General features: G+C 45.1%; 1 protein-coding gene across 1 annotated transcript; it reads left to right on the top strand.

The window, feature by feature from the left end:
- Positions 1-7,583: 7,583 nt before the first annotated feature.
- Positions 7,584-24,701, top strand: mchr2b (melanin concentrating hormone receptor 2b; the record flags this gene model as incomplete). The annotated part of the gene is made up of 2 exons (XM_084150145.1): positions 7,584-7,996; positions 24,059-24,701. 2 exons carry the CDS (start codon positions 7,584-7,586, stop codon positions 24,699-24,701), a joined length of 1,056 nt encoding a protein of 351 aa, XP_084006271.1.
- Between the last annotated feature and the right edge of the window lie 3,002 nt (positions 24,702-27,703).

Genomic DNA, 27,703 nt, shown 5'->3' with positions numbered 1-27,703 from the left:
GTATTGGATTTGCCCCAAACATAACACTTTGTATTCAGGACAAAAGTGAATTGCTTTGCCACTTTTTTTTTGTTGCAGTATTACTTTAGTGCGTTATTGCAAACAGGATGCATGTTTTAGAATAATTGTATTCTGTACAGGCTTCCTTCTTTTCACTCTGTCATTTAGGTTAGTATTGTGGAGTAACTACAATGTTGTTGATCTATCCTCAGTTTTCCACCATCACAGCCATTCAACTCTGTAACTGTTTTAAAGTCACCATTGGCCTCATGGTGAAATCCCTGAGCGGTTTCCTTCCTCTCCAGCAACTGAGTTAGGAAGGACGCCTCTATCTTTGTGGTGACTAGGTGCATTGGTACACCATCCAAAGTATACTTAATAACTTCACCATGCTCATTGTCAGCTTTTTTTTTTACCCATCTACCAATAGGTGCCCTTCTTTGCGAGCCATTGGAAAACCTCCCTGGTCTTTGTGGTTGAATCTGTGTTTGAAATTCACTGCTCAACTGGTAGAGCACGGCGCTTGTAACGCCAAGGTAGTGGGTTCAATCCCCGGGACCACCCATACACAAAAATGTATGCACGCATGACTGTAAGTCGCTTTGGATAAAAGCGTCTGCTAAATGGCATATTATTATTATTTATTATACAGATGGATCAAATACCATCCATGTGGGGGCTTGATCATAAATGGCACTGATATAATATATGTGCTATGTATAGCCTACAATTACTACTGCACGCCATCTTGAATTATATTCAAGTATAATGAGACCATCACCTCCATATTTTAGTTAATTTATTTGAAGGTCACTCTGCATGTCATTAACCTCATCACAGATTAATTATACATTTGAATACTGTGTCAGATGAAAGGACAATGGAGGATCAAGTGAATCAATGTAATTGTCACACATAACAAGATGTCATTGTACAAGCTCGACAACAAACAGTAGACTATTTCTCATTTATAACACTAAATGATATGTTTCATTCATAACATACTAAAGGATCTGTTTCATTTATAACATACTAAAGGATCTGTTTGATTTATAACATTCTAAATGATCTGTTTGATTTATAACATACTAAAGGATCTGTTTCATTTATAACACTAAATGATATGTTCCATTCATAACATACTAAAGGATCTGTTTCATTTATAACATACTAAAGGATCTGTTTGATTTATAACACTAAAGGATCTGTTTGATTTATAACACTAAAGGATCTGTTTCATTCATAACATACTAAAGGATCTGTTTCATTTTATATAACATACTAAAGGATCTGTTTCATTTATAACATTCTAAAGGCTCTGTTTCATTCATAACATACTAAAGGATCCAGTGGCGGTCAGTGCTTGTTTAAGATGAGGGAGGACATTGTTTTATTTTCATGAACATGGCCTTATTTCTATTACAGCATATTGGATGACTGTCATTCATATTCCATTCACCCAGTTCAATGTAACATCGATAGGTTTAGGCTACTACATGATACTATAATGTTCCCTGTACCCATCATGAGGTTGCTACAACCTAGCCTATGAATGAAAGTTTACAACGTAGGTGCACACAGGTCGAGAGACAAATATGAGGTGACAGACAGTGACACATGGACATACAGTGACATTCAGTACCGCCTTGCCTGCATCTAGCTGATATAGGGTGTAATCATTAGTCCAACAGTTGCAAACAATAGTTTCTATTGGACAGATTCAGATACAGTGGGGAAAAAAAGTATTTAGTCAGCCACCAATTGTGCAAGTTCTCCCACTTAAAAAGATGAGAGAGGCCTGTAATTTTCATCATAGGTACACGTCAACTATGACAGACAAATTGAGGAATAAAAATCCAGAAAATCACATTGTAGGATTTTTAATGAATTTATTTGCAAATTATGGTGGAAAATAAGTATTTGGTCACCTACAAACAAGCAAGATTTCTGGCTCTCACAGACCTGCAACTTCTTCTTTAAGAGGCTCCTCTGTCCTCCACTCGTTACCTGTATTAATGGCACCTGTTTGAACTTGTTATCAGTATAAAAGACACCTGTCCACAACCTCAAACAGTCACACTCCAAACTCCACTATGGCCAAGACCAAAGAGCTGTCAAAGGACACCAGAAACAAAATTGTAGACCTGCACCAGGCTGGGAAGACTGAATCTGCAATAGGTAAGCGGCTGGGTTTGGAGAAATCAACTGTGGGAGCAATTATTAGGAAATGGAAGACATACAAGACCACTGATAATCTCCCTCGATCTGGGGCTCCACGCAAGATCTCATCCCGCGGGGTAAAAATTATCACAAGAACGGTGAGCAAAAATCCCAGAACCACACGGGGGGACCAAGTGAATGACCTGCAGAGAGCTGGGACCAAAGTAACAAAGCCTACCATCAGTAACACACTACGCCGCCAGGGACTCAAATCCTGCAGTACAAGACGTGTCCCCCTGCTTAAGCCAGTACATGTCCAGGCCCGTCTGAAGTTTGCTAGAGTGCATTTGGATGATCCAGAAGAGGATTGGGAGAATGTCATATGGTCAGATGAAACCAAAATAGAACGTTTTGGTAAAAACTCAACTCGTCGTGTTTGGAGGAAAATAATGCTGAGTTGCATCCAAATAACACCATACCTACTGTGAAGCATGGGGGTGGAAACATCATGCTTTGGGGCTGTTTTTCTGCAAAGGGACCAGGACGACTGATCCGTGTAAAGGAAAGAATGAATGGGGCCATGTATCGTGAGATTTTGAGTGAAAACCTCCTTCCATCAGCAAGGGCATTGAAGATGAAATGTGGCTGGGTCTTTCAGCATGACAATGATCCCAAACACACCGCCCGGGCAACGAAGGAGTGGCTTCGTAAGAAGCATTTCAAGGTCCTGGAGTGGCCTAGCCAGTCTCCAGATCTCAACCCCATAGAAAATCTTTGGAGGGAGTTGAAAGTCTGTGTTGCCCAGCGATAGCCCCAAAACATCACTGCTCTAGAGGAGATCTGCATGGAGGAATGGGCCAAAATACCAGCAACAGTGTGTGAAAACCTTATGAAGACTTACAGAAAACGTTTGACCTGTGTCATTGCCAACAAAGGGTATATAACAAAGTATTTAGAAACTTTTGTTATTGACCAAATACTTATTTTCCACCATAATTTGCTAATACATTCATTATAAATCCTACAATGTGATTTTCTGGAATGTTTTTTCTCATTTTGTCTGTCATAGTTGACGTGTACCTATGATGAAAATTACAGGCCTCTCTCATCTTTTTAAGTGGGAGAACTTGCACAATTGGTGGCTGACTAAATACTTTTTTTCCCCACTGTATGTTTATTCCCATTTTGTTCCATTTGCTTCCGTTTATGAAACGTTTTTCAACAGAATCTGCAAAAATGAATACACCCCTGATCAGGCATAAACACAGTTCACTTTCATAGCAGCCACATTGTACTCATTCTAGCCTCTATGCACTCTCCTCCTCTCACATTTTCCCTTCGTTTGTTGACTTCAATGCACAACCCATCAGCTGTATGTGACCAGGCAAAAAAAACTTTCCAAGCCAAACCTCTACACACAGCCTACATCGTTGTCACCATATTGGCTAAAGTGATGTCATAGTCAATAGAACTAACACGTCAGTAAACCTGCTACAATCATGCAGTAACATTACAGTGTGCAGTCAGTAAGCAGTTTAGCACTTACACCGGCGGGCCCCGGTGGCAATAAATTAGTAAAACCAAAAGCTTACCTTGACTTGGAAGAGTTCCAGTGTTGTGTTGGATAGTCATAGCCAGCTAGATAACATAACATCCTTCTGTTTGAGCAGGATGTTTGAGCAGGCTAAACTAGCTAGCTGCATTTGCTAGCTAAGTAAGTGAAACTGAAAGGTGAAAAAAATGATGAAATCTCTCTCTCTCTCTCTCTCTCTCTCTCTCTTGCTTCTCCTCCATCTTGAAAGAAATGAATTTGTTCAAAACTGTTCAACTATTTTCTTTCTCTCTCTTTGAGTCAATTAGTCACCACATTTTATGCACTGCAGTGCTAGCTAGTTGTAGCTTACGCTTTCAGTACTAGATTCATTCTCTGTCACTAGACCGATGTGGATGTGATGGAGGAGTCAAGCGCAGGAAACAGAGGTTAGTCCAACAAGACTTTAATAGTCTCAATAATACAAGTGGATACACTCGACCTCGTAAATACAAAAAGAGGCGAGGGAAAATTACGCACACGCGTAAAACACTAAACATGAGACAAAACGGAAAAAGCACGTAGCATCGACAAGTGGCAAAAAAATAACAACACACAACTACCATAGAGCAAAACAAGGAACTTATAAGGCACGTAATCAACACTCAAACAGACACAGGTGTGACAGACAGACAAAAGCAATCAAACACCGAAACATAGAGCGGTGGCAGCTAATACTCCGGGGACGGCGAACGCCGAAGCCTGCCCGAACCAGGAGGAGGAGCAGCCTCGGCCGAAACCGTGACATTCTCTGATTCTTTGATTGGGTGGACAACATGTCAGTTCATGCTGCAAGAGCTATGATAGGTTGGAGGACGTCCTCCGGAAGTTGTCATAATTACTGTGTATGTCTATGGATGGGGGTGAGAACCATGACCCTGCTAGGTTTTGTATTGAAGTCAATGTACAATGAGGGAAAAAAGTATTTTATCCCCTGCTGATTTTGTACGTTTGCCCACTGACAAAGAAATGATCAGTCTATAATTTTAATGGTAGGTTTATTTGAACAGTGAGAGACAGAATAACAAAAAAAAAATCCAGAAAAACGCATGTCAAAAATGTTATAAATTGATTTGCATTTTAATGAGGGAAATAAGTGTTTGACCCCTCTGCAAAACATGACTTAGTACATGGTGGCAAAACCCTTGTTGGCAATCACAGAGGTCAGACGTTTCTTGTAGTTGGCCACCAGGTTTGCACACATCTCAGGAGGGATTTTGTCCCACTCCTCTTTGGAGATCTTCTCCAAGTAATTAAGGTTTCGAGGCTGACGTTTGGCAACTCGAACCTTCAGCTCCCTCCACAGATTTTCTATGGGATTAAGGTCTGGAGACTGGCTAGGCCACTCCAGGACCTTAATGTGCTTCTTCTTGAGCCACTACTTTGTTGCCTTGGCTGTGTGTTTTGGGTCATTGTCATGCTGGAATATCCATCCACGACCCATTTTCAATGCCCTGGCTGAGGGAAGGAGGTTCTCACCCAAGATTTGACGGTACATGGCCCCGTCCATCATCCCTTTGATGCAGTGAAGTTGTCCTGTCCCTTTAGCAGAAAACCAACCCCAAAGCATAATGTTTCCACCTCCATGTTTGACGGTGAGGATGGTGTTCTTGGGGTCATAGGCAGCATTCCTCCTCCTCCAAACACGGCGAGTTGAGTTGATGCCAAAGAGCTCCATTTTGGTCTCATCTGACCACAACACTTTCAGCCAGTTCTCCTCTGAATTATTCAGATGTTCATTGGCAAACTTCAGACGGGCATGTATATGTGCTTTCTTGAGCAGGGGGACCTTGCGGGCGCTGCAGGATTTCAGTCCTTCACGGCGTAGTGTGTTACCAATTGTTTTCTTGGTGACTATGGTCCCAGCTGCCTTGAGATAATTGACAAGATCCTCCCGTGTAGTTCTGGGCTGATTCCTCACCGTTCTCATGATCATTGCAACTCCACGAGGTGAGATCTTGCATGGAGCCCCAGGCTGAGGGAGATTGACAGTTATTTTGTGTTTCTTCCATTTGCAAATAATCACACCAACTGTTGCCACCTTCTCACCAAGCTGCTGGCAATGGTCTTGTAGCCCATTCCAGCCTTGTGTAGGTCTACAATCTTGTCCCTGACATCCTTGGAGAGCTCTTTGGTCTTGGCCATGGTGGAGAGTTTGGAATCTGATTGATTGATTGCTTCTGTGAACAGGTGTCTTTTGTACAGGTAACAAGCTGAGATTAGAAGCACTCATTTTAAGAGTGTTCTCCTAATCTCAGCTTGTTACCTGTATAAAAGACACCTGGGAGCCAGAAATCTTTCTGATTGAGAGAGGGTCAAATACTTATTTCCCTCATTAAAATGCAAATACATTTATAACATTTTCGACATGCGTTTTTCTGGATTTTTTTGTTGTTACTCTGTCTCTCACTGTTCAAATAAACATACCATTAAAATTATAGACTGATCATTTCTTTGTCAGTGGGCAAACGTACAAAATCAGCAGGGGATCAAATACTTTTTTCCCTCACTGTATCCAGAGGAGAACGGAAGCTAGCTGTCCTCCGGCTACACCATGGTGTTACCCTACAGAGTGCTGTTTAGGCTACTGTAGACCTTCGTTGCAAAATATTGTGTTTTAATCAATTATTTGGTGATGTGATAATATTTATAATAGTTTTATGTAATGTTTAATAAAATGTATTTGTATGAAATTCACTGAGGAGGATGGTCCTCCACTTCCTCCGCTAAGGAGCCTCCACTGAAAGGATCTGTTTCATGCATAACATACTCAAGGATCTAATTAATTTATAACATACTAAAGGATCTGTTGACTAAAATAATGTCTAAATGTTTAATGATTTTTCATTTAATCATTGGCTGTATATTAACCAATCTGTGATTATGTGATTGACATATAAAAGGCCTACGTGCTATTACGAAACAACAGTGTGTCATTTTTTATTTATTTTTATTTATTTCACCTTTATTTAACCAGGTAAGCCAGTTGAGAACAAGTTCTCATTTACAACTGCGACCTGGCCAAGATAAAGCAAAGCAGTGCGATAAAAACAACAACACAGAGTTACATATGGGGTAAAACAAAACATAAAGTCAAAAATACAACAGAAAATATATATACAGTGTGTGCAAATGTAGCAAGTTATGGAGGGAAGGCAATAAATAGGCTATAGTGCAAAATAATTACAATTAGCTGTAATGATGTTGTCCATCTGGATGGAGCGACATGTAATCAAAACATCGTGACACAAGTCCATTTACTTCTGACATGCGCAACGGTGCATGTATGAGCTGTTTTTCAGAGCAAGAAACAAGATCAACCATTTTTTTGTGGTAGGATTTACTCACTGTAAACTTTATTGATGTTTTATCACTTGTTAAACGAGGGATATTTTGAAGGGAGGAGACTACTATCGGATTGTCTTATCGTTCACTGAGTCAAGGAAAATGAGGTGCGCTATTGGGTGGCGAGAGAGCGCAGCTGAGACGCACGGGGAGGTCCAGTCCTGAGTGAATAATGTGTTCGTTAGGCATCAGCTTGTACCCAAGTTTGGTGAGAACGATCGATCCTTCAGCAGAATCTCATTGAAACACAGACTTTACTTGCGCTGTAGTCCATTACAAGACAATCTAAAGAAGTGCGTCAACCAAAGGATACGCGCGCTGCAGTTTATCCAGAAGACGTGCCCAAGTTGTGCCGCTAGAATATTTGGATAGAAGCCAGTACATTATGACTTTTTCGGCTTGGCAGTGTTGGTGCTTATCTATAGCCTGATACTGACCCGCGCGTTATCAATCCCGACCAGAGCGGCAAATATCTGAAGATCTAAAGATGATTGTGAATAGCTCGGACATATTCTGTAATTACGAAGAAGTAGGTAACTTCACCAGCAACTCGTCATGTGTGAACACGACTCGGTCCTCAAACAGCTTCGTCGACCTGGCGACTTTTATGCACATCTTTCCGTCCATATACGGCATCCTGTGCACGATAGGAGTGATCGCCAACGGTTTGGTGATTTACGCAGTGGCGACATGCAAGAAGAAGATGGTCTCGGACATCTATGTGCTGAACTTGGCCATCGCAGATATGCTGTTCTTGCTGGTGATGCCCTTCAACATTCACCAGCTGGTCCGAGACAGACAGTGGGTGTTCGGGAACTTCATGTGCAAAGCTGTCGTGGTGGTGGACGTTAGCAACCAGTTCACTACCGTGGGGATCGTAACGGTGCTGTGTATCGACAGGTAAGTCTCCATCTCTCCAAATTCAATAGGTGTCAGTTTGATCATGACAAAGAGAGGTGTCTAATATAGCATCAATTAGCTTCTCCTCTACTACCTGTATTTATCCAGGTAGATATAACCTTGTGTAGGATATGATTATAACATAGTTTGAACCTATAAGTTATTAAGAAGAACACTACTGCTACGCAGCCTTTTATTATAAGGACCTGGTCACTGGTCAAGAGCAGGGATCAACAACTAGTACAACTGGTAGGGGGGGCTGGAGCGTAATTACTCATTAATTTGTAGACAGCAGATTGACCGCAAGTAGTGCAAACGGATATAATATTTGAATAAAACATTCGGAAAGTATTCAGATCCATTCCCTTTTTCCACGTGTTGTTACGTTACAGCCTTATAAAATGTCTTACATTTAAAATAAATCCTCATCAATCTACACACAATACCCCATAATGACAAAGTGAAAACAGGTTTGTAGAAATTTTTGAAAATGTATTAAAAATAAAATAAAAAAATAACTTATTTACATAAGTATTCAGACACTTTGCAATGAGAGTCGAAATTGAGCTCAGGTTTATCCTGTTTCCATTGACCATCATTGAGATGTTTTTACAACTTGATTGGAGTCCACCTGTGATACATTCAATTGATTGGACATGATTTGGAAAGGCACACACCTGTCTATATAGTATACGGTCCCACAGTTGACAGTGCATGTAAGAGCAAAAACCAAGCCATGAGGTCAAAGGAATTGTCTGTAGAGCTCCGAGACAGGATTGTGTCGAGGCACAGATCTGGGGAAGGGTACCAAAAAATGTCTGCAGCATTGAAGGTCCCCAAAAACACAGTGCCCTCCATCATTCTTAAATGGAAGAAATGTGGAACCACCAACACTCTTCCTAGAGCTGGCCGCCCAGCCAAACTGAGCAATCTGGGGTGAAGGGCCTTGGTCAGGGAGGTGACCAAGAACCCGATGGTCACTCTGACAGAGCTCCAGAGTTCATTTGTAGAGATGGGAGAACCTTCCAGAAGGACAACCATCTCTGCAGCACTCCACCAATCAGGCCTTTATGGTAGTGGCCATACGGAAGACACTCCTCAGTAAAAGGCACATGACAGCCCGCTTGGAGTTTGCCAAAAAGCACCTAAAGGACTCTCAGACCATGAGAAACAAGATTCTCTGGTCTGATGAAACCAAGATTGAACTCTTTGGCCTGAATGCCAAGCTTCATGTCTAGAGGAAACCTGGCACCATCCCTACGGTGAAGCATGGTGGTGGCAGCATCATGCTGTGGGGATGTTTTTCAGCGGCAGGGACTGGGAGACTAGTCAGGGTCGAGGGAAAGATGAACGGGAGCAAAGTACAGAGAGATCCTTGATTAAACCCTGCTCCAGACTGGGGCGAAGGTTCACTTTCCAACAGGACCATGGCCCTAAGCACACAGCCAAGACAACGCAGGAGTGGCTTCGGGACAAGTCTCTGAATGTCCTTGAGTGGCCCAGCCAGAGTCCGGACTTGAACCCGATCCAACATCTCTGGAGAGACCTGAAAATAGCTGTGCAGCGACGCTCCCCATCCAACCTGACAGAGCTTGAGAGGATCTGCGGAGAAGAACGGGAGAAGCTCCACTTTACTGTATTTTTGGAGCGGCAAAAACGTTTTTGACCACTAGGTGCATGGTATTGTTGTTTCCGGCTCATTAACATATGTTGAGGGGTGCTTTGTAAGAGGCTATAGTTGTTTTCACCCCTGATTGAGAATTCTGTGGCAATTTAACTCCTATGTGGTTATAGTGCCCCATCAATTTGGATAGGGGACAGATTGGAGTGGCAGCAAGTCTAAAACTTAAATGGTTGAGCATGTTGCCATGTCCATTTGGTCTGTTTTTTTTTTCTCCCTGTAGCCGTTGCCAGTTTGGAAGCCGTTGTTAAAGGCATCTAGAAGTGCAAGTGCTATAAAACACCAAACATTAATTAATATGCTGTAATGTGTAAAGCCTTTAGCTAGCAGGCAACCTGCTTGTACCAATCCCTTGTAATTACAGCAGCATACTGTGAAATACAAGCCCCTCCCCTCAATGAATTTAATTAATTCATCCATTAATTCATTCCGATTACAGTAGCATTATTATATATATTTTTTTGTATAATACAGTACATTTTACGGTATTGTACTGTGTGCAATTACACAGTTCTTGCTTTGATACCATATTTATATTACAGTATGTGTCCTGTAATATGAAATGCAGAATTTGACTTGCCAAAAGCTGCCTGTAAACTACTGCCAAATTCACAGTAATCCCTTTACAGTTATTTACTGTAACTACTTTACATGCTGGAGTTGAACTTTAGATTTTTCAAAAATGGCTTTAGGTGTGTTTACTAGAACCAAACATATATGTGATTTTCTGATCTAATGTGGAGCCAACAGCAGATAGCATATCAATAAAACAATAGACTACAACGCCATGTCAATAACCCAGGAAGTAGAGATTGATGAATTCATAATGAAATGGATGGTAACAGATTGAATACCCATATCCACACATAAACAATGTATTCAAGGTTAATTGGTCAATGCTCTTCATTAGGGTATTACTGAAACGACAATGCAAATAGTCCGGGTAGCCATCATTAGCTGTTCAGGAGTCTTATGGCTTTGTGGTAGAAGCTGTTAAGAAGCCTTTTGGACCTAGACTTGGCGCTCCGGTACCGCCTGCCGTGTGGTAGCAGTCTATGACTAGGGTGGCCTTCCTCTGACACCGCCTGGTATAGAGGTCCTGGATGGCAGAAAGCTTGGCCTCAGTTATGTACTGGGCCGTACGCACTACCCTCTGTAGTGCCTTGCGGTCTGACCACTTCCTTATTAACCGAGTCACTGGTGCTTCCTGCTTTAGTTTTTGCTTATAAGCAGGAATCAGGAGGATAGAATTATGGTCAGATTTGCCAAATGGAGGGCGAGGGAGAGCTTTGTATGCGTCTCTGTGTGTGGAGTAAAGGTGGTCTAGAGTTTTTTTCCCTCTGGTTGCACATTTAACATGCTGGTAGAAATTAAGTGGAACGGATTTAAGTTTCCCTGCAATAAAGTCCCCGACCACTAGGAGCGCTGCCTCTGGATAAGCGTTTTCCTGTTTAGTTATGGCCTTATACAGCTCATTGAGTGCAATCTTAGTGCCAGCATTGGTTTGTGGTGGTAAATAGACAGCTACGAAAAATATAGATGACAACTCTCTTGGTAGATAGTGGGGTCTACAGCTTATCATGAGGTACTCTACCTCAGGCGAGCAAAACCTTGAGACTTCCTTAGTATTTGATTTTATGCACCAGCTGTTGTTTACAAATATACACAGACCGCCACCCCTTGTCTTACCGGAGTCAGCCGTTCTATCCTGCCGATGTAGCGTATATCCCGCCAGCTGTATGATATCCATGTCATCGTTCAGCCACGACTCGGTGAAACATAAGATATTACAGTTTTTAATGTCCCGTTGGTAGGATATTCTTGATCTTAGGTCGTCTATTTTGTTTTCCAATGATTGTACGTTGGCTAATAGGATTGATGGAAGAGGCAGATTACTCGCTCGCCGTCGGATCTTTACAAGGCACCCCGACCTACGTCCACGATATCTCTGTCTCTTTCTCGTGCGAATGACGGGGATTTGGGCCTTGTCGGGTGTCTGTAGGATATCCTTTGCGTCTGACTCGTGGAAGAAAAAATCTTCATCCAATACGAGGTGGGTAATCGCTGTCCTGATATCCAGAAGCTCTTTTTGGTCATAAGAGACAGTGGCAGAAACATTATGTACAGAATAAATTACAAATAATGTGAAAAAACACACATAATATCACAATTGGTTAGAGGGCCGTAAAACGGCAGCCATCTCCTTTTTTTCCCCCAATGAGATTCCCCTAGTCAGATTCCCCTAGTCAGATTCCCCTAGTCAGATTCCCCTAGTCAGATTCCCCTAGTCAGATTCCCCTAGTCAGATTCCCCTAGTCAGATTCCCCTAGTTAGATTCCCCTAGTCAGATCCCCTAGTCAGTCTCCCCTAGTTAGATTCCCCTAGTCAGATTCCCCTAGTTAGATTCCCCTAGTCAGATTCCCCTAGTCAGATTCCCCTAGTCAGATTCCCCTAGTCAGATTCCCCTAGTCAGATTCCCCTAGTTAGATTCCCCTAGTTAGATTCCCCTAGTCAGATTCCCCTAGTCAGATTCCCCTAGTCAGATTCCCCTAGTCAGATCCCCTAGTCAGATTCCCCTAGTCAGATTCCCCTAGTCAGATTCCCCTAGTTAGATTCCCCTAGTTAGATTCCCCTAGTCAGATTCCCCTAGTCAGACTCCCCTAGTCAGATCCCCCTAGTCAGATCCCCTAGTCAGATCCCCTAGTCAGATTCCCCTAAATAGATTCCCCTAGTCAGATTCCCCTAGTCAGATTCCCCTAGTCAGATTCCCCTAGTCAGATTCCCCTAGTCAGATTCCCCTAGTTAGATTCCCCTAGTTAGATTCCCCTAGTCAGATTCCCCTAGTCAGATTCCCCTAGTTAGATTCCCCTAGTCAGATTCCCCTAGTTAGATTCCCCTAGTCAGATTCCCCTAGTCAGATTCCCCTAGTCAGATTCCCCTAGTCAGATTCCCCTAGTCAGATTCCCCTAGTCAGATTCCCCTAGTCAGATTCCCCTAGTCAGATTCCCCTAGTTAGATTCCCCTAGTTAGATTCCCCTAGTCAGATTCCCCTAGTCAGATTCCCCTAGTCAGATTCCCCTAGTCAGATTCCCCTAGTCAGATTCCCCTAGTCATTGAGAAACACAAGCATTTCGCTCCACCGGCTTTAACATGTGCTAATCTGTGTACGTGACAATCTTTGATTTGATTTGTTAGGAAGGTCATCTGCACCATTTTCTGGCCATCAATACATCCATATTTACATGGCCATCCCAGGGTCATGTGGCTATACATTACATTGGTATCTCCACTTTCTGTCCATCATATGAAGACATCTGTAGTGGCTTCCTTTCCTCTTTACCATAGCCACTGCCCTAGCCTGAAGCGGGGTTGTTTCGGACGCATACAGTCCACACTCAACGTTTCCAAACGGCCAAACATTCAATGAGATCCAGGGATATAGTGCAGCAAAAAATGTTTATTCTTCTTATCTAACAAAAAGGTATTCTCCAATCAACTTAAAGCAGAGATTACTTGAAATGCAAATACATAATATAATATGACCTGTCTGTCTGTATTTCTGTATGTCTATATGGTCAAAAAACTATACCGCTCCCGCATCTAGCAAGGACTCCTCCCCCCGAAGGCCCAACTTCCTGCCTTTATACTAACACAATTAACACAGTACAATGAATGGGCAAGAGGGGGGGCCAAAAACTGAGTTACACTAATAACAAATGAATATATCTCAATCCGGTAAATAAATCATAAAGGTACGTACCTAATATTTCATCATATACATTAATATTTAATATATTTACACAAATGTACATGGAGCTCAGTATGTTCAGTCTTTTATACAAAATATGCCCAAATCGGCTCTAACATACCGGCCCCTAATTGTTGACTGCACTGAATGCACAACAATTACTTAATATTCAAACGTAGAGCCAATACAAAAACATTCTATACCAGAGCACCATTACAGTTCATAGCTATATACAAATATACAAGGTGCCACATAGGAAAATAGTCCATAGATCTCAGTCTGAGTTGAAGTGTAAAGGTGTTCAACTTCCAAAAAATGTCAAGAGTTTGACGTCCACAAAATGTATGACATCAAAGAATGTAAGAGTACGACATCAACGAATCAGAGGTGCACGTGATTCAAAGATGGAGCACTGTGTGTGTGTGTGTGTGTGTCTCACTTCGTCGCCTCAAGGAGCAGACAGAGTTTATTGATAGGTCTCTGTAGGATATTGGTCTTAGTCTTAACCATGACGCTCCGGACAAGACCTTTGGCCCCTGGCAAAGCCTTCACCACACGCCCCATTAGCCAAGAGTTCCTTGGGGCGGTGTCATCGACGATGACCACAAGGTCACCAGGACTGAAGTTTCTCTTAGTTTTGTTCCACTTGTTCCGCTCCTGCATAAGTGGAAGATACTCCCTGATCCATCTCTTCCAGAAGAGGTCAGTGATATATTGTACTTGCTTCCATCTCCTTCGTGAGTATAGGTCACTTCTCTGGAATAGTCCTGGTGGCAGGACTGGCTTTGCTTTCAGATGAAGCAGATGGTTCGGAGTCAGGGGTTCTAGATCGTTAGGGTCATTTGTTACAGTAGTGATTGGTCTGTCGTTCATAATCGCCTCAACTTCACACAAGGCTGTCTGCAAAGCCTCATCATCCAGTACTTGCTCTTTAAGGACTGAATAGAGGATCTTTTTCACCAGTCGGATCAACCTCTCCCATACCCCCCCATGGTGGGCTCCAGAGGGAGGGTTGAATGACCATGTCACTCCTTCCTTCAGTAATTTATTTTGAATCTTGTTGTGATCCAGCTCTTTCAGAGCTTCTCCTAGCTCTCTGTGTGTTCCGACAAAGTTGGTGCCATTGTCTGTTCTGATACTTGTTACTGGGCCCCTTCGGCAGATGAACCTGCGCAGGGCATTGATGCAGGAATCAGTATCCAGATAACTAGCAACTTCTAGATGGACAGCTCGACTCACAAGGCAAGTAAAGATCACACCATACCGCTTCACATGAACGCGGCCTCGCTTCACCTCTATGGGGCCAAAGTAATCTATGCCCACATGGGTGAAAGGCGGCAAATCAGGTGCTACCCGATCTTGTGGAAGGTCAGCCATCTTCTGTTCCCCAGCTCTAGCTTGCATCCGCCTGCAGAAGACACAGCTCTTAAGGATCTTCCTTGCTAAGGAGTTGGCACAGGGTATCCAATATCGCTGGAGAAGTCTAGAAAGCATGTGACCTCTCCCAGAGGCCCAACTTCCTGCCTTTATACTAACACAATTAACACAGTACAATGAATGGGCAAGAGGGGGGGCCAAAAACTGAGTTACACTAATAACAAATGAATATATCTCAATCCGGTAAATAAATCATAAAGGTACGTACCTAATATTTCATCATATACATTAATATTTAATATATTTACACAAATGTACATGGAGCTCAGTATGTTCAGTCTTTTATACAAAATATGCCCAAATCGGCTCTAACACATCTCTACAGTGATCCTCAACACGGGGGCCCCTCAGGGGTGCGTGCTCAGTCCCCTCCTGTACTCTCTGTTCACCCATGACTGCATGGCCAGGCACGACTCCAACACCATCATTAAGTTTGCCGACGACACAACAGTGGTAGGCCTGATCACCGACAACGATGAGACAGCCTATAGGGAGGAGGTCAGAGATCTGGCCGTGTGGTGCCAGGACAACAACCTCTCCCTCAATGTGACCAAGACAAAGGAGATGATTGTGGACTACAGGAAAAAAAAGAGGACTGAGCACGCCCCCATTCTCATCGACGGGGCTGTAGTGGAACAGGTTGAGAGCTTCAAGTTCCTTGGTGTCCACATCACCAACGAACTATCATGGTCCAAACACACCAAGACAGTCGTGAAGAGGGCACGACAAAGCCTATTCCCCCTCAGGAGACTAAAAAGATTTGGCATGGGTCCTCAGATCCTCAAAAAATTCTACAGCTGCACCATCGAGAGCATCCTGACTGGTTGCATCACCGCCTGGTATGGCAACTGCTTGGCCTCTGACCGCAAGGCACTACAGAGGGTAGTGCGTACGGCCCAGTACATCACTGGGGCAAAGCTTCCTGCCATCCAGGACCTCTATACCAGGCGGTGTCAGAGGAAGGCCCTCAAAATTGTCAAAGACTCCAGCCACCCTAGTCATAGACTGTTCTCTCTGCTACCGCACGGCAAGCGGTACCGGAGTGCCAAGTCTAGGTCCAAAAGACTTCTCAACAGCTTCTACCCCCAAGCCATAAGACTCCTGAACAGCTAATCATGGCTACCCGGACTATTTGCACTGCCCCCCCACCCCCATCCTTTTTACGCTGCTGCTACTCTGTTAAGTATTTATGCATAGTCACTTTAACTCTACCCACATGTACATATTACCTCAACTACCTCAACTAGCCGGTGCCCCCGCACATTGACTCTGCAACGGTACCCCCCTGTATATATAGCCTCCCTACTGTCACTTTATTTTACTTCTGCTCTTTTTTTCTCAACACTTTTTTTGTTGTTGTTTTATTCTTACTTTTTTTTGTTTAAAATAAATGCACTGTTGGTTAAGGGCTGTAAGTAAGCATTTCACTGTAATGTCTGCACCTGTTGTATTCGGCGCATGTGACCAATAAAATTTGATTTGATTTGATATCTCCATGGTCCATATGAAGACATCTCTACAGTGATATCTCCATGGTCCATATGAAGACATCTATACAGTGATATCTCCATGGTCCATATGAAGACATCTCTACAGTGATATCTCCATGGTCCATATGAAGACATCTCTACAGTGATATCTCCATGGTCCATATGAAGACATCTATACAGTGATATCTCCATGGTCCATATGAAGACATCTCTACAGTGATATCTCCATGGTCCATATGAAGACATCTCTACAGTGATATCTCCATGGTCCATATGAAGACATCTCCATGGTCCATATGAAGACATCTCTACAGTGATATCTCCATGGTCCATATGAATACATCTCTACATGTCACGGTTCAGACAGACGACCAGAGGACCACAATTGCGTCACACCAGAAAGTTTATTAAACTTAAGGGAAAAGGGAAGTAGGGAGTGAATGAAGGCTCCAGGGGTAACAGGGATCCCGTCCAATGTGCTGGGTCTGTGCCCCCCCCAGTGGCAGCGATGCGTCCTATGAAGCCGGTGGTGGGTGGTCCAGAAGTCCTGGGGGGGGGAAACACAGACACAACAGGGCGGAATGAAACAAGGCAGCAGTACAGTTCAAGGGAAATCCAAAATACGTAGTAGCAAGGCAGAAGGCTGGTCAGAGTTACCGGGATTGAAGAGTAGTCAGGAGTCGTAATGGCAGAAGCAGGTCTGGATCTCCTGAGGCAGAAGAGTATCCAAAAAACAGGCAGGTCCGGGGTCACAAAACCAGGGTGAGCCAGAAGCGCGAGCAAACAGGTTCCGGGTGTGAGCTTTGCAGACGATCTGACACCGGAGAGCTGAAAGACAGGGCCTTAAATACTGGGAGAGGTAGTGGGTAATGCAGCGCAGCTGGCAGAGTAATTAGAGCAGAGCAGAGCAGGGACAGGTGGAGCTAGTTAGGCTGAGTAGAGAGAGTGGTGAGCAAAGTGGAAGAAAATTAAGGTGGTAACCCGGTGGAGTGAGAGGCCCATGACAGAACCCCCCCCCCAAGGGACGGCCCCAGAAGTCCCAAGAGCAACACCACGCCGGGCGGGAGGAGGGGAGCCGGAGGAGGGCTAGAACTCCTCCGAACGGTCCGAGTGAACGTCCTCATCCTCGGAGGAAGCCGGAGGGCCGTGGTCGGGAGATGGGACAGGTCCCGAGACAGGATCAGGCACAGGACAGGAAGCCGAGCGGGCAGGACGGTTAGGGACCCCTCTGGGGCGGCCCCTACGGATTGCAGGTTGATCAGGATGCCGTTGGTGGAAAGCGGTGATGAGAGTCCTATCCACAATCCGACTAGCTGGCACCCAGGTCCTTTCCTCAGGTCCATAGCCCTCCCAGTCAATGAGGTACTGGAGACCCCTACCCCTCCGTCTGGACCGAAGCAGGCGGCGGACGGTGTAAACCAGACCACCATCGACGAGCCGTGGAGGAGGAGGACCAGGCGCAGCAGGGACCAGCGGACTCTCATGGATGGGCTTAATCTTAGACACATGGAAAGTGGGGTGCACCCTCAGGGAATTAGGCAGTTGGAGCCGGACAGCAGTTGGGCTAATCACTCTTATGATAGGGAATGGGCCAATGAACCGAGGTGCCAGCTTCTGCGACTCCACCCTGAGTGGCAGGTTCTTCGATGACAACCACACCCTTTGACCAACATGGTAGGTGGGAGCAGGAATTCTCAGACGGTTGGCCCCGGTAGTGTAGCTGGCAACGGATCTGAGGAGTGTGGCTCGGGCTTGTGACCAGGTGCGGCGACATCGACGGGCAAAAGCAAGTGCAGATGGGCAAGTAACCTCCTCTTCCTGGCTGGCAAATAGAGGAGGCTGGTATCCATAAACACATTGGAAAGGGGACATACCGATGGCAGAGCAGGTCAGAGAATTGTGTGCGTACTCCACCCATGTCAATTGCTGCGACCAGGAGTGGGGGTTGCGTGAAGTCATGCATCGCAGTGCCTTCTCGAGCTCCTGATTAGCCCGCTCTGACTGCCCATTGGATTGGGGATGGAATCCGGAAGTCAGACTGACTGTGGCTCCCAGCAGGTGACAGAACTCCTTCCAAAAAGCGGAGGAGAATTGTGGACCACGGTCAGAAACTACATCCTTTGGCAGTCCGTGGATCCGGAAGACGTGTTCCAGGACCACCTGGGCGGTCTCCTTGGCGGTTGGGAGCTTGGGGAGGGGAATGAAGTGTGCCATCTTGCTGAAACGGTCAACGATGGTGAGAATGACGGTCATGCCACTTGAAGGGGGCAGCCCCGTGACAAAGTCAAGGGCGATGTGAGACCAGGGACGTCTGGGCACAGGCAGGGGCTGCAGCAATCCGGCTGGGGGCTGGCAGGACGACTTGTGTTGGTTGCAGATGGGGCAGGCTTGGACGAATTCCCGTACATCCTTCCTCAGAGAGGGCCACCAGAACCTCTGGGCGAGCAGGTTGTAAGTGCGGGTGGAGCCAGGGTGACAAGCTAGGCGGGAGTCATGTCCCCACTGAACGACCTGGGACCTCAGGTCTTCGGGGACAAAAAGGCGGTCAGCTGGGCAAGTGCTGGGACCTGGCTGGTTACGGAGAGCCTCCAGCACCTGTTCCTCAACAGCCCAGGTCAGAGCTGCAACGATGCAGGGACTTGGCAGAATCGACACAGGGTCCTTGGAGGGGGTGTCATCCTTCTGGAATTGACGGGAGAGGGCGTCTGGCTTGGTGTTGCGTGATCCAGGCCGGTATGACAGAGTGAAATTAAACCTGGTGAAGAACAGGGCCCAGCGGGACTGCCTGGAGTTCAACCGTTTGGCCGTGCGGATGTACTCCAAGTTCTTATGATCGGTCCAAACGAGAAATGGAATGGTGGACCCCTCCAGCCAGTGACGCCACTCCTCCAAGGCAAGCTTCACAGCCAGCAGCTCACGGTTCCCTATGTCGTAATTGCACTCAGAGGGGGACAACCGACGTGAGAAAAAGGCACAGGGATGGAGCTTCCTATCCTCCGCAGCCCACTGAGAAATCACAGCACCAACTCCCACATCCGAGGCGTCCACCTCCACAATGAATTGCCGGTCCACATCAGGCATCTGGAGGATGGGAGCGGAGGTGAACCTCACCTTGAGGGTACTGAAGGCTTTGTCGGCTGCTGGGGTCCAGGTGAAGGGTTGCTTGGTGCTGGTTAGAGCAGTGAGAGGGGCAGCAACGGTACTGTAGTTCCGGATAAACTTCCTATAGAAGTTAGCAAACCCCAGAAACTGTTGCAGCTTCTTTCTGTTCTCCGGAACTGGCCATGAAGTGACTGCTGATACTTTGGCAGGATCCATTTGGATACTTCCCTCTGCCACTATGTACCCCAGGAAGGCCACTGTCTTGACGTGAAACTCACATTTCTCTGCCTTGGCGTAGAGGGAATTCTCCAGAAGACGATGAAGGACTTGCTGGACATGGCGGGTGTGTTCAGACAGGTTTCTGGAGTAGATTAAGATGTCATCCAGGTAAACGAAGACAAACTTGTTTAACATGTCCCGCAGTACATCATTCACTAGAGCCTGGAACACAGCAGGAGCATTGGTGAGGCCAAAAGGCATAACCAGATACTCGTAGTGGCCTGTTGGTGTATTGAATGCAGTTTTCCATTCATCTCCCTCCCGGATCCGCACTAGGTGGTAAGCGTTTCTGAGATCCAACTTGGTAAAAACAGTGGCTCCCTGGAGCAACTCAAAAGCAGAGGTGAGCAGAGGCAGAGGGTAACGGTTTTTCACTGTGATGTCGTTGAGTCCCCTGTAGTCGATGCAGGGGCGAAGAGATCCGTCCTTCTTCCCCACAAAGAAGAAGCCAGCACCAGCAGGAGATGAAGATGAACGGATTAATCCTGCGGACAGAGAGCCATTGATGTAGTCCTCCATGGACTTTCTTTCAGGAGCAGACAACGAATAAAGACGACCCTTTGGAGGAGCTGTTCCAGGGAGGAGGTCGATGGCACAGTCGTACGGTCGGTGAGGGGGCAGAGATGTGGCTCTTGCTTTGTTAAACACCTCTCTGAGACCATGGTAGCATTCTGGGACATTGGAGAGGTCAGGAGCGGAGTTAGTAGGTACTGGCCGAGGGGGTAGTGCGGCAGCAAGCAGGCAGGTTCGGTGGCAGTCCTCTCCCCACTCCCTGATCACCCCGGTCACCCAGTCGAGCTGAGGGTTGTGCCGGCGGAGCCATGGGTAACCCAGGATGAGGGGTTGGCCTGGAGAGGGGAGCAGGTGAAACTGGATAGTTTCTTGATGGTTTCCGGACAGACCCATCGAGACCGGGGCCGTGACATGAGTGACCGATCCGAGTAAGTGTCCGTCCAGTGCCCGGGCAGGAATAGGAGGTGTCAAACGGAGGTTCTCCAGTCCCAGTTGGCGTGCCAGCTTGATGTCCATTATGTTGGCTTCGGCGCCAGAATCCACCAGAGCAGCCAGGGTGTGAGTTGAGTCAGAGAGGCGGAGGTGAACTTGCAGCAGGGGTTTGCGGTCGGAGGACTGGATGGTCATTGAACTCAACCGGACTCCCCCTATGCCCGGTGAGCTTCGGCCCTTTAAAGGGCAGGTTACCACACGATGTCCATCACCTCCACAATAGAGGCAGAGGTTTGATGTGAAGCGGCGCTGGCGCTCTGCAGGAGTGAGAGAGGCTCGCCAAATCTCCATAGGCTCAGACTGATCAAGCTGACCTGGGTGAGTGGCAGTAGATGACAGGAGCCCAGTCGGATCTCTCCGAATGCCGGTAGTAGGTGGACCTTGGCGCCCCCTCTCACGACGACGGGTCTGTATCCTTCTGTCGATCCTGACAGTCAGTGCGATGGCTTCATCAAGAGTGGAAGGCAGTTCATGGGAGACCAACTCGTCCTTGATATAGTCAGCCAAACTATGGAAGAACGCGTCCACCAACGATGGTGTGTTCCAAGAACTTCGTCTAGCCAGGGTTCGGAAGTCGATGGAATGGTCTGCGACTGTACGTCTGCCTTGTCGAATACTGAACAGTTCACGAGACGCCTCTGCGGTGGGTGAATCCAGGTCAAACACCTTCAGCATCTCCTCAGCAAACAGGTCGAAGGTTGCACATGCGGGGGTTTGACGTTCGAACTCTGCTGTTCCCCAGAGTCGAGCTCGGCCCGTCAGGTGAGTGATGGCATACCCAACTTTAGCCCCCTCCGTGGCGAAGGTCCTTGGCTGCAAGGAGAACTGAAGTCGGCAGCTAGTCAGGAATGGCCGGACCTGGGTTGAATCGCCGTTGAACCGCTCGAGGTTTCCAATCTTGGGTTCCGGAGCAGCGGCTGCAATGACCGGGGCAGGTAACTCGGGGGCAGGGCTGGTGGGCAGACTGGCTGGGGTAAGGTTGGTGAGGAGTTGAATGATCATGGCGAGTTGTTGTTGCTGCTGCTGGAACTGCTGCTCATGCTCATCGGTTTCCATGTCGGGGAAAGTGTGCGCTGAGTCCATAATGGTCAGATCGTACTGTCACGGTTCAGACAGACGACCAGAGGACCACAATTGCGTCACACCAGAAAGTTTATTAAACTTAAGGGAAAAGGGAAGTAGGGAGTGAATGAAGGCTCCAGGGGTAACAGGGATCCCGTCCAATGTGCTGGGTCTGTGCCCCCCCCAGTGGCAGCGATGCGTCCTATGAAGCCGGTGGTGGGTGGTCCAGAAGTCCTGGGGGGGGGAAACACAGACACAACAGGGCGGAATGAAACAAGGCAGCAGTACAGTTCAAGGGAAATCCAAAATACGTAGTAGCAAGGCAGAAGGCTGGTCAGAGTTACCGGGATTGAAGAGTAGTCAGGAGTCGTAATGGCAGAAGCAGGTCTGGATCTCCTGAGGCAGAAGAGTATCCAAAAAACAGGCAGGTCCGGGGTCACAAAACCAGGGTGAGCCAGAAGCGCGAGCAAACAGGTTCCGGGTGTGAGCTTTGCAGACGATCTGACACCGGAGAGCTGAAAGACAGGGCCTTAAATACTGGGAGAGGTAGTGGGTAATGCAGCGCAGCTGGCAGAGTAATTAGAGCAGAGCAGAGCAGGGACAGGTGGAGCTAGTTAGGCTGAGTAGAGAGAGTGGTGAGCAAAGTGGAAGAAAATTAAGGTGGTAACCCGGTGGAGTGAGAGGCCCATGACACTACAGTGATATCTCCATGGTCCATATGAAGACATCTCTACAGTGATATCTCCATGGTCCATATGAAGACATCTCTACAGTGATATCTCCATGGTCCATATGAAGACATCTCCATGGTCCATATGAAGACATCTCTACAGTGATATCTCCATAGTCATATGAAGACATCTCCATAGTCATATGAATACATCTCTACAGTGATATCTCCATGGTCCATATGAATACATCTCTACAGTGATATCTCCATCCCTTGGCCTGCCGTGCATGTATTCAGCCGTATCATGAAAGATATAACCAGAGCAGAGCAAATTCTTCCTTTTTAATTCTCTGACGTCAAATGGCTGCAGGGTTATGTTCCTTCTTTCATAGACATATGACACAGGGTGGTTAAGTACAGCATAGTACAGCAGATGGCTATAGACTTTACTTTGATTAGATTTAACATCAGCAGTAAATGTGTTCAACAATCAGTATCGCTGATCGTTTATTTTAGGATTCATTGCATCCCAAATGGCACCCTATTCCCTATGTAGTGCACACTACCTTTGACAAGGGCTCATAGGACTCTGGTCAAATATAGTGCACTATTTAGGGAATAGGGTTCTATTTGGGACGTAGCCGTGGTTCATTTCGTGTTGTACATCAAGCAACAAGCCAGTCATCAGTCTAACTTTATTTACTTATTCATTACAGTTTATATGTGACTTTTTCAGCTCCCGGCTCAATTAATCCTAAAATGTTATGATATTATAATATTATACAGTACGCCACTTTGCAGATGCTTTTGTCCAAAGCGACCTACAGTACAGTGAGTGTGTATGTGATCCTTGAAGGAATTGAACCCATGACCTTGGGCATATGCCAGCGCAATGGTGTGCATCCTATTCCCTATATAGTGCACTACCTTTGACCAGGGCCCCATAGGGAATAAGGGTGCTTTTGGGATGCAGACATGCTCTTACCAACTGATCCACATACATGACATTATTATATTCATTTAATGTCACATCAAGATTAGAGCCTGACTTGCTCTCAGAAAGGTTACTGTATGAATAGGCGGCATTCAAACAGAGCGTTTTAATTCCAGGTTAACTCGTTACTGTTTTGCTTTTCTTGGGATAACAAATACCGGTAGACAAATACTATTTAGTTATGGTATTTTTCTGTCTGTATATTCACATGGCATTCACATGCCTCTGTCTGGACTAGACTGGACTGGGGGAAAGTGATGGGTGTTACTGAAGAAGAAAAAAAAAACTGCCTCACAATGGAGTCTCCTGAATGATCCCTATAGAGATACAGTGCCTTCGGAAAGTATTCAGACCCCTTGACTTTTTCCACATTTTGTTAACTTACAGCCTTATTCTAAAAATGGATTTAATATATATTTTTTCCTCAGCAATCTACACACAATACCCCATAATGACAAAGCGAAAACAGGTTTTTAGGAATTTTAGCAAATGTATTAAAAATAAAAAAACAGAAATACCTAACACCTGACCCCTGACCCCTGACCCCTGACCGATAACCCCTGGTCTCTAACTGATGTGTCTCTTTGTTTCTAGATACATTGCCATCGTCCACCCCACCTCAGAGAAGCGGACCATCCAGTGGACCATCGTCATCAACATCCTGGTGTGGGTCGGCAGCGTCCTGCTCACCGTGCCCGTCATGATCTACGCCGTGGTGGTGAGGAAGAGCGACCTGCAGATGTGCATGATGCTCCTGGACGGGCCTGAGGACATGTACTGGTACACTCTCTACCAGTCCATCCTGGGCTTCATCCTCCCTCTCATCATCATCTCCACCTTCTACTCCCTCACCCTCTTCCACGTCTTCAGATCCATCCGCCGAGTCAAGCGTAAACAGTCTGTCTGGGCGAAGCGCGCCACCAAGACCGTGGTGATGGTCATCGCTCTCTTCCTGGTGTGCTGGAGCCCGTATCACGTGATCCAGGTGATTAACTTGAGCAACAACAGGCCAACCAACACCTTTGTCTATGTCTACAACATCAGCATCTGTCTGAGTTACTCCCACAGCTGCATCAACCCTCTGATGCTGCTCATCTTCGCTCAGAACTACCGCGAGCGTCTCTGTCACAGGAAGGAGTTGAGGAGCTCGCAGCAGAACTCCTCCAAGACCACTGTGATCAAGACAGACGGCTCCAGCGTGGCCACCGACTCCAACTACCGCTGCACGGTCATCTAATAATACAGATATTGCCACTCGCATACTGTGTTGATCCCAATAAGACTACCACAGTAAACTGTTTTTTCGTTCTGCTATCTTTGACGAACTTTAGCGTTTATGCATTAGTGAAGCTAAACCAAGTAGCTGAACCACACTGTTATCTTTCCAGGGGACAGAAGTGGCACTGCGTGTTAGTGGATGGATGAATGGATTAGCCAACTGACTAACTGCTCCACCGTCACTAAAGAAACAGTGTTCTGAATCACTGATCCTGACGTAGCCAAGTGTTCGCTGAATCGTTATCTAAGGACAGCCGAGCTACTCTGAGAATGGATCGAGATTTTTTTTTTAAATAATGGAAGTATCCAAAGGACTGTAACCACTTCCATCTAGAGTATTTTCTACTTCGAGCTCTACTGCAGACTGTAGTATACTGTAGTATCTAGTGTAGTGTTTTGGGGGGATTTTTGATACACTGTAGTAAAGCTTATTTACTATAGTGTTTCTGCAGACATCACTGTAGTATTTAGTTGTATTATCTTTGACATAGAAGTGTAGGATTTCTCCTTCAGGAAACCTACTGGAGAAATACTAAAAGAGCCAATTTTCCATTACCTGTAAGTAGGTAGGTAGGTAGGTAGGTAGGTAGGTAGGTAGGTAGGTAGGTAGGTAGGTAGGTAGGTAGGTAGGTAGGTAGGTAGGTAGGACTGGGGTCTGAACGGATAGGACAGAGCTTCTGCTCTTTCTATAACCTGTAGGGAACACGATAGATGGTCTATAGTTGGCATGTAGGTTTCTCACTTATGGATGGCAAACATTGTGGCATGGGGGAGGGGAATGGGTATATGCAAACTAAATACTGTACTATTTACTATAGTTAAGAAAGTTTCGTGTTTTTGCGGACTGTAGTGTTTTTGCGGACATTACCGTAGAATTTACTACAGTATTTTCTGTGTATAATACTGTAGAATTTAATATAGTATTCTACAGCAAACTACAACATTCTATAGTAAGTACTACAAATGATCGAGGGATACTACTGTGTGCAGTATAGTATTCTACTGTATACTACAATTTACTATAGAATTATATAGTAAGTACTGAAGTATTCTATAGTCAACTGTAATATTTTTTAATGTGGGTCTGCCAGGGTCGTGTAGCATAGATTTGACCTATGACCACTATTTGGTTTTTGAGAAATAACCATTAAAATACTCAAATAAAACTACTTGCGATGAGCTGTGTATTTGAAAATACTCAAATACACAGAAAATGTATTTAAATAGGGAGGCGGGGAGGGAGGGAGGGCGGGACAGAGGGTTCCAGGGGGTGGTTGCCATGGAGATTGTCGGAAAACCATGTTGTGTTCTCGTTAGTCAAACATACTGATCAAAGAAGTCAGTGTGTTTTTTGCAGTAGTGTTTTTTTATTGTCATTGCACATTACAACATGTGCTATAGAGTTTTTTTTGTTGGTATTTGCTAAGAGCCATCGGGACTCTTGCTGAGTGAGGAAGTGGAAGATTAATTTACGAGAACTGGAGTATAATTATGGTATTGATTTGAGATCAGGAAAATTTTTTGAAGAGGAGATGGCGGTGGATATTGAAGGCCAATTAGACCATCCAAGGGAAAGGGTTTTTGCAGGGTTATGTTTTAATGTCAAGTAAAGTAAGCAAATAATGAAGTATATTGAATGAATATATATCACTTGTAGCATAACATATGATGAAGAATTGTCCTACACACACACACACTACTTAAAAACACACATTAACTCGTTCATATTCACAGCTTGTATTTCTTCACTCTACCTTGTATACAGTTCGTCTGCAGTTTTAGCCTGTACTATCTGTATTCAGATGAGTTTTACATTAATACAATGAATTATATTGTGTTAAAACCTTCTTATTACGGTCATTTACTAGTTGTCTGATATCATCTCTCTATCATATACAATATGACGCACTTCTCACCTGAATATGAACGTTTATAGAACTATTCAACACTTCTTTTTTTTTTTTTTTTTTGTTGACTCCAAAATAAATTAAGAGTTTTTTTTTTTTTTTTACTTGCAAAAACAAGTACATTTCTTTGGGATACCAAATGACAGTATAATTGATGTATGAATGACACGTATTGAGTTATTGATTTGATAAACGTTAATTACAAAGTTGTTGTCATAGTGAAAACAAGTCGTCATGGTGATCTTGATACAGGACATAAATCCTCTATATGTAAATACTCCAGTTTTACACTTTAAAGACGTTTTCCTTCCTGGTTATATCGTGTTGTTCTGCAATGTATTGTACTGCATGTCCTCTGATTATACTTATTGTCCATATATGGTATTTCAGATGAGTTTTACATGAATACAATGAATTATATTTGTTAAGTGTCATCTTTTGTTGTTCTTATTTTTCAGTGTCATTTATTTACACTGAACAAAAATATAAACGCAACATGTAAAGTGTTGGTCCCATGTTTCATGAGCTGAAATAAAAGATCCCCAGAAATGTTCCATACGGACAAAAAAGCTTATTTCTCTCAATTTCTGTGCACAAATTTGTTTACATCCCTGTTATTGAGCATTTCTCATTTGCCAAGATAGTCCATCCACCTGACAGGTGTGGTATAACAAGAAGCTGATTAAACAGTGTGATCATTACACAGGTGCACCTTGTGCTGGGGACATTAAAAGGCCACTCTAAAATGTGCAGTTTTGTCAGACAAAGAACACAATAGCATTTTTTATCGATGGAAATTTGAATGCACAGAGATACCTTGACGAGATCCTGAGGCCCATTGTCGTGCCATTCATCCACCTCATGTTTCAGCATGATATTGCATGGCCCCATGTCACAAGGATCTGTACACAATTCCTGGAAGCTGAAAATGTCCCAGTTCTTCCATACCCACCAGACATGTCACCCATTGAGCATGTTTGGGATGCTCTGGATCGACTTGTACGACAGAGTGTACCAGTTCCCGCCAATATCCAGCAACATCGCACAGCCATTG

The sequence above is a fragment of the Coregonus lavaretus genome (assembly GCF_964263955.1).
Source record: "Coregonus lavaretus genome assembly, chromosome: 32".
In the NCBI taxonomy this organism is placed as follows: domain Eukaryota; kingdom Metazoa; phylum Chordata; class Actinopteri; order Salmoniformes; family Salmonidae; genus Coregonus; species Coregonus lavaretus.
Note: the sequence above shows the minus strand (reverse complement) of the source record. Positions and strands in the feature narration are given on the sequence as shown.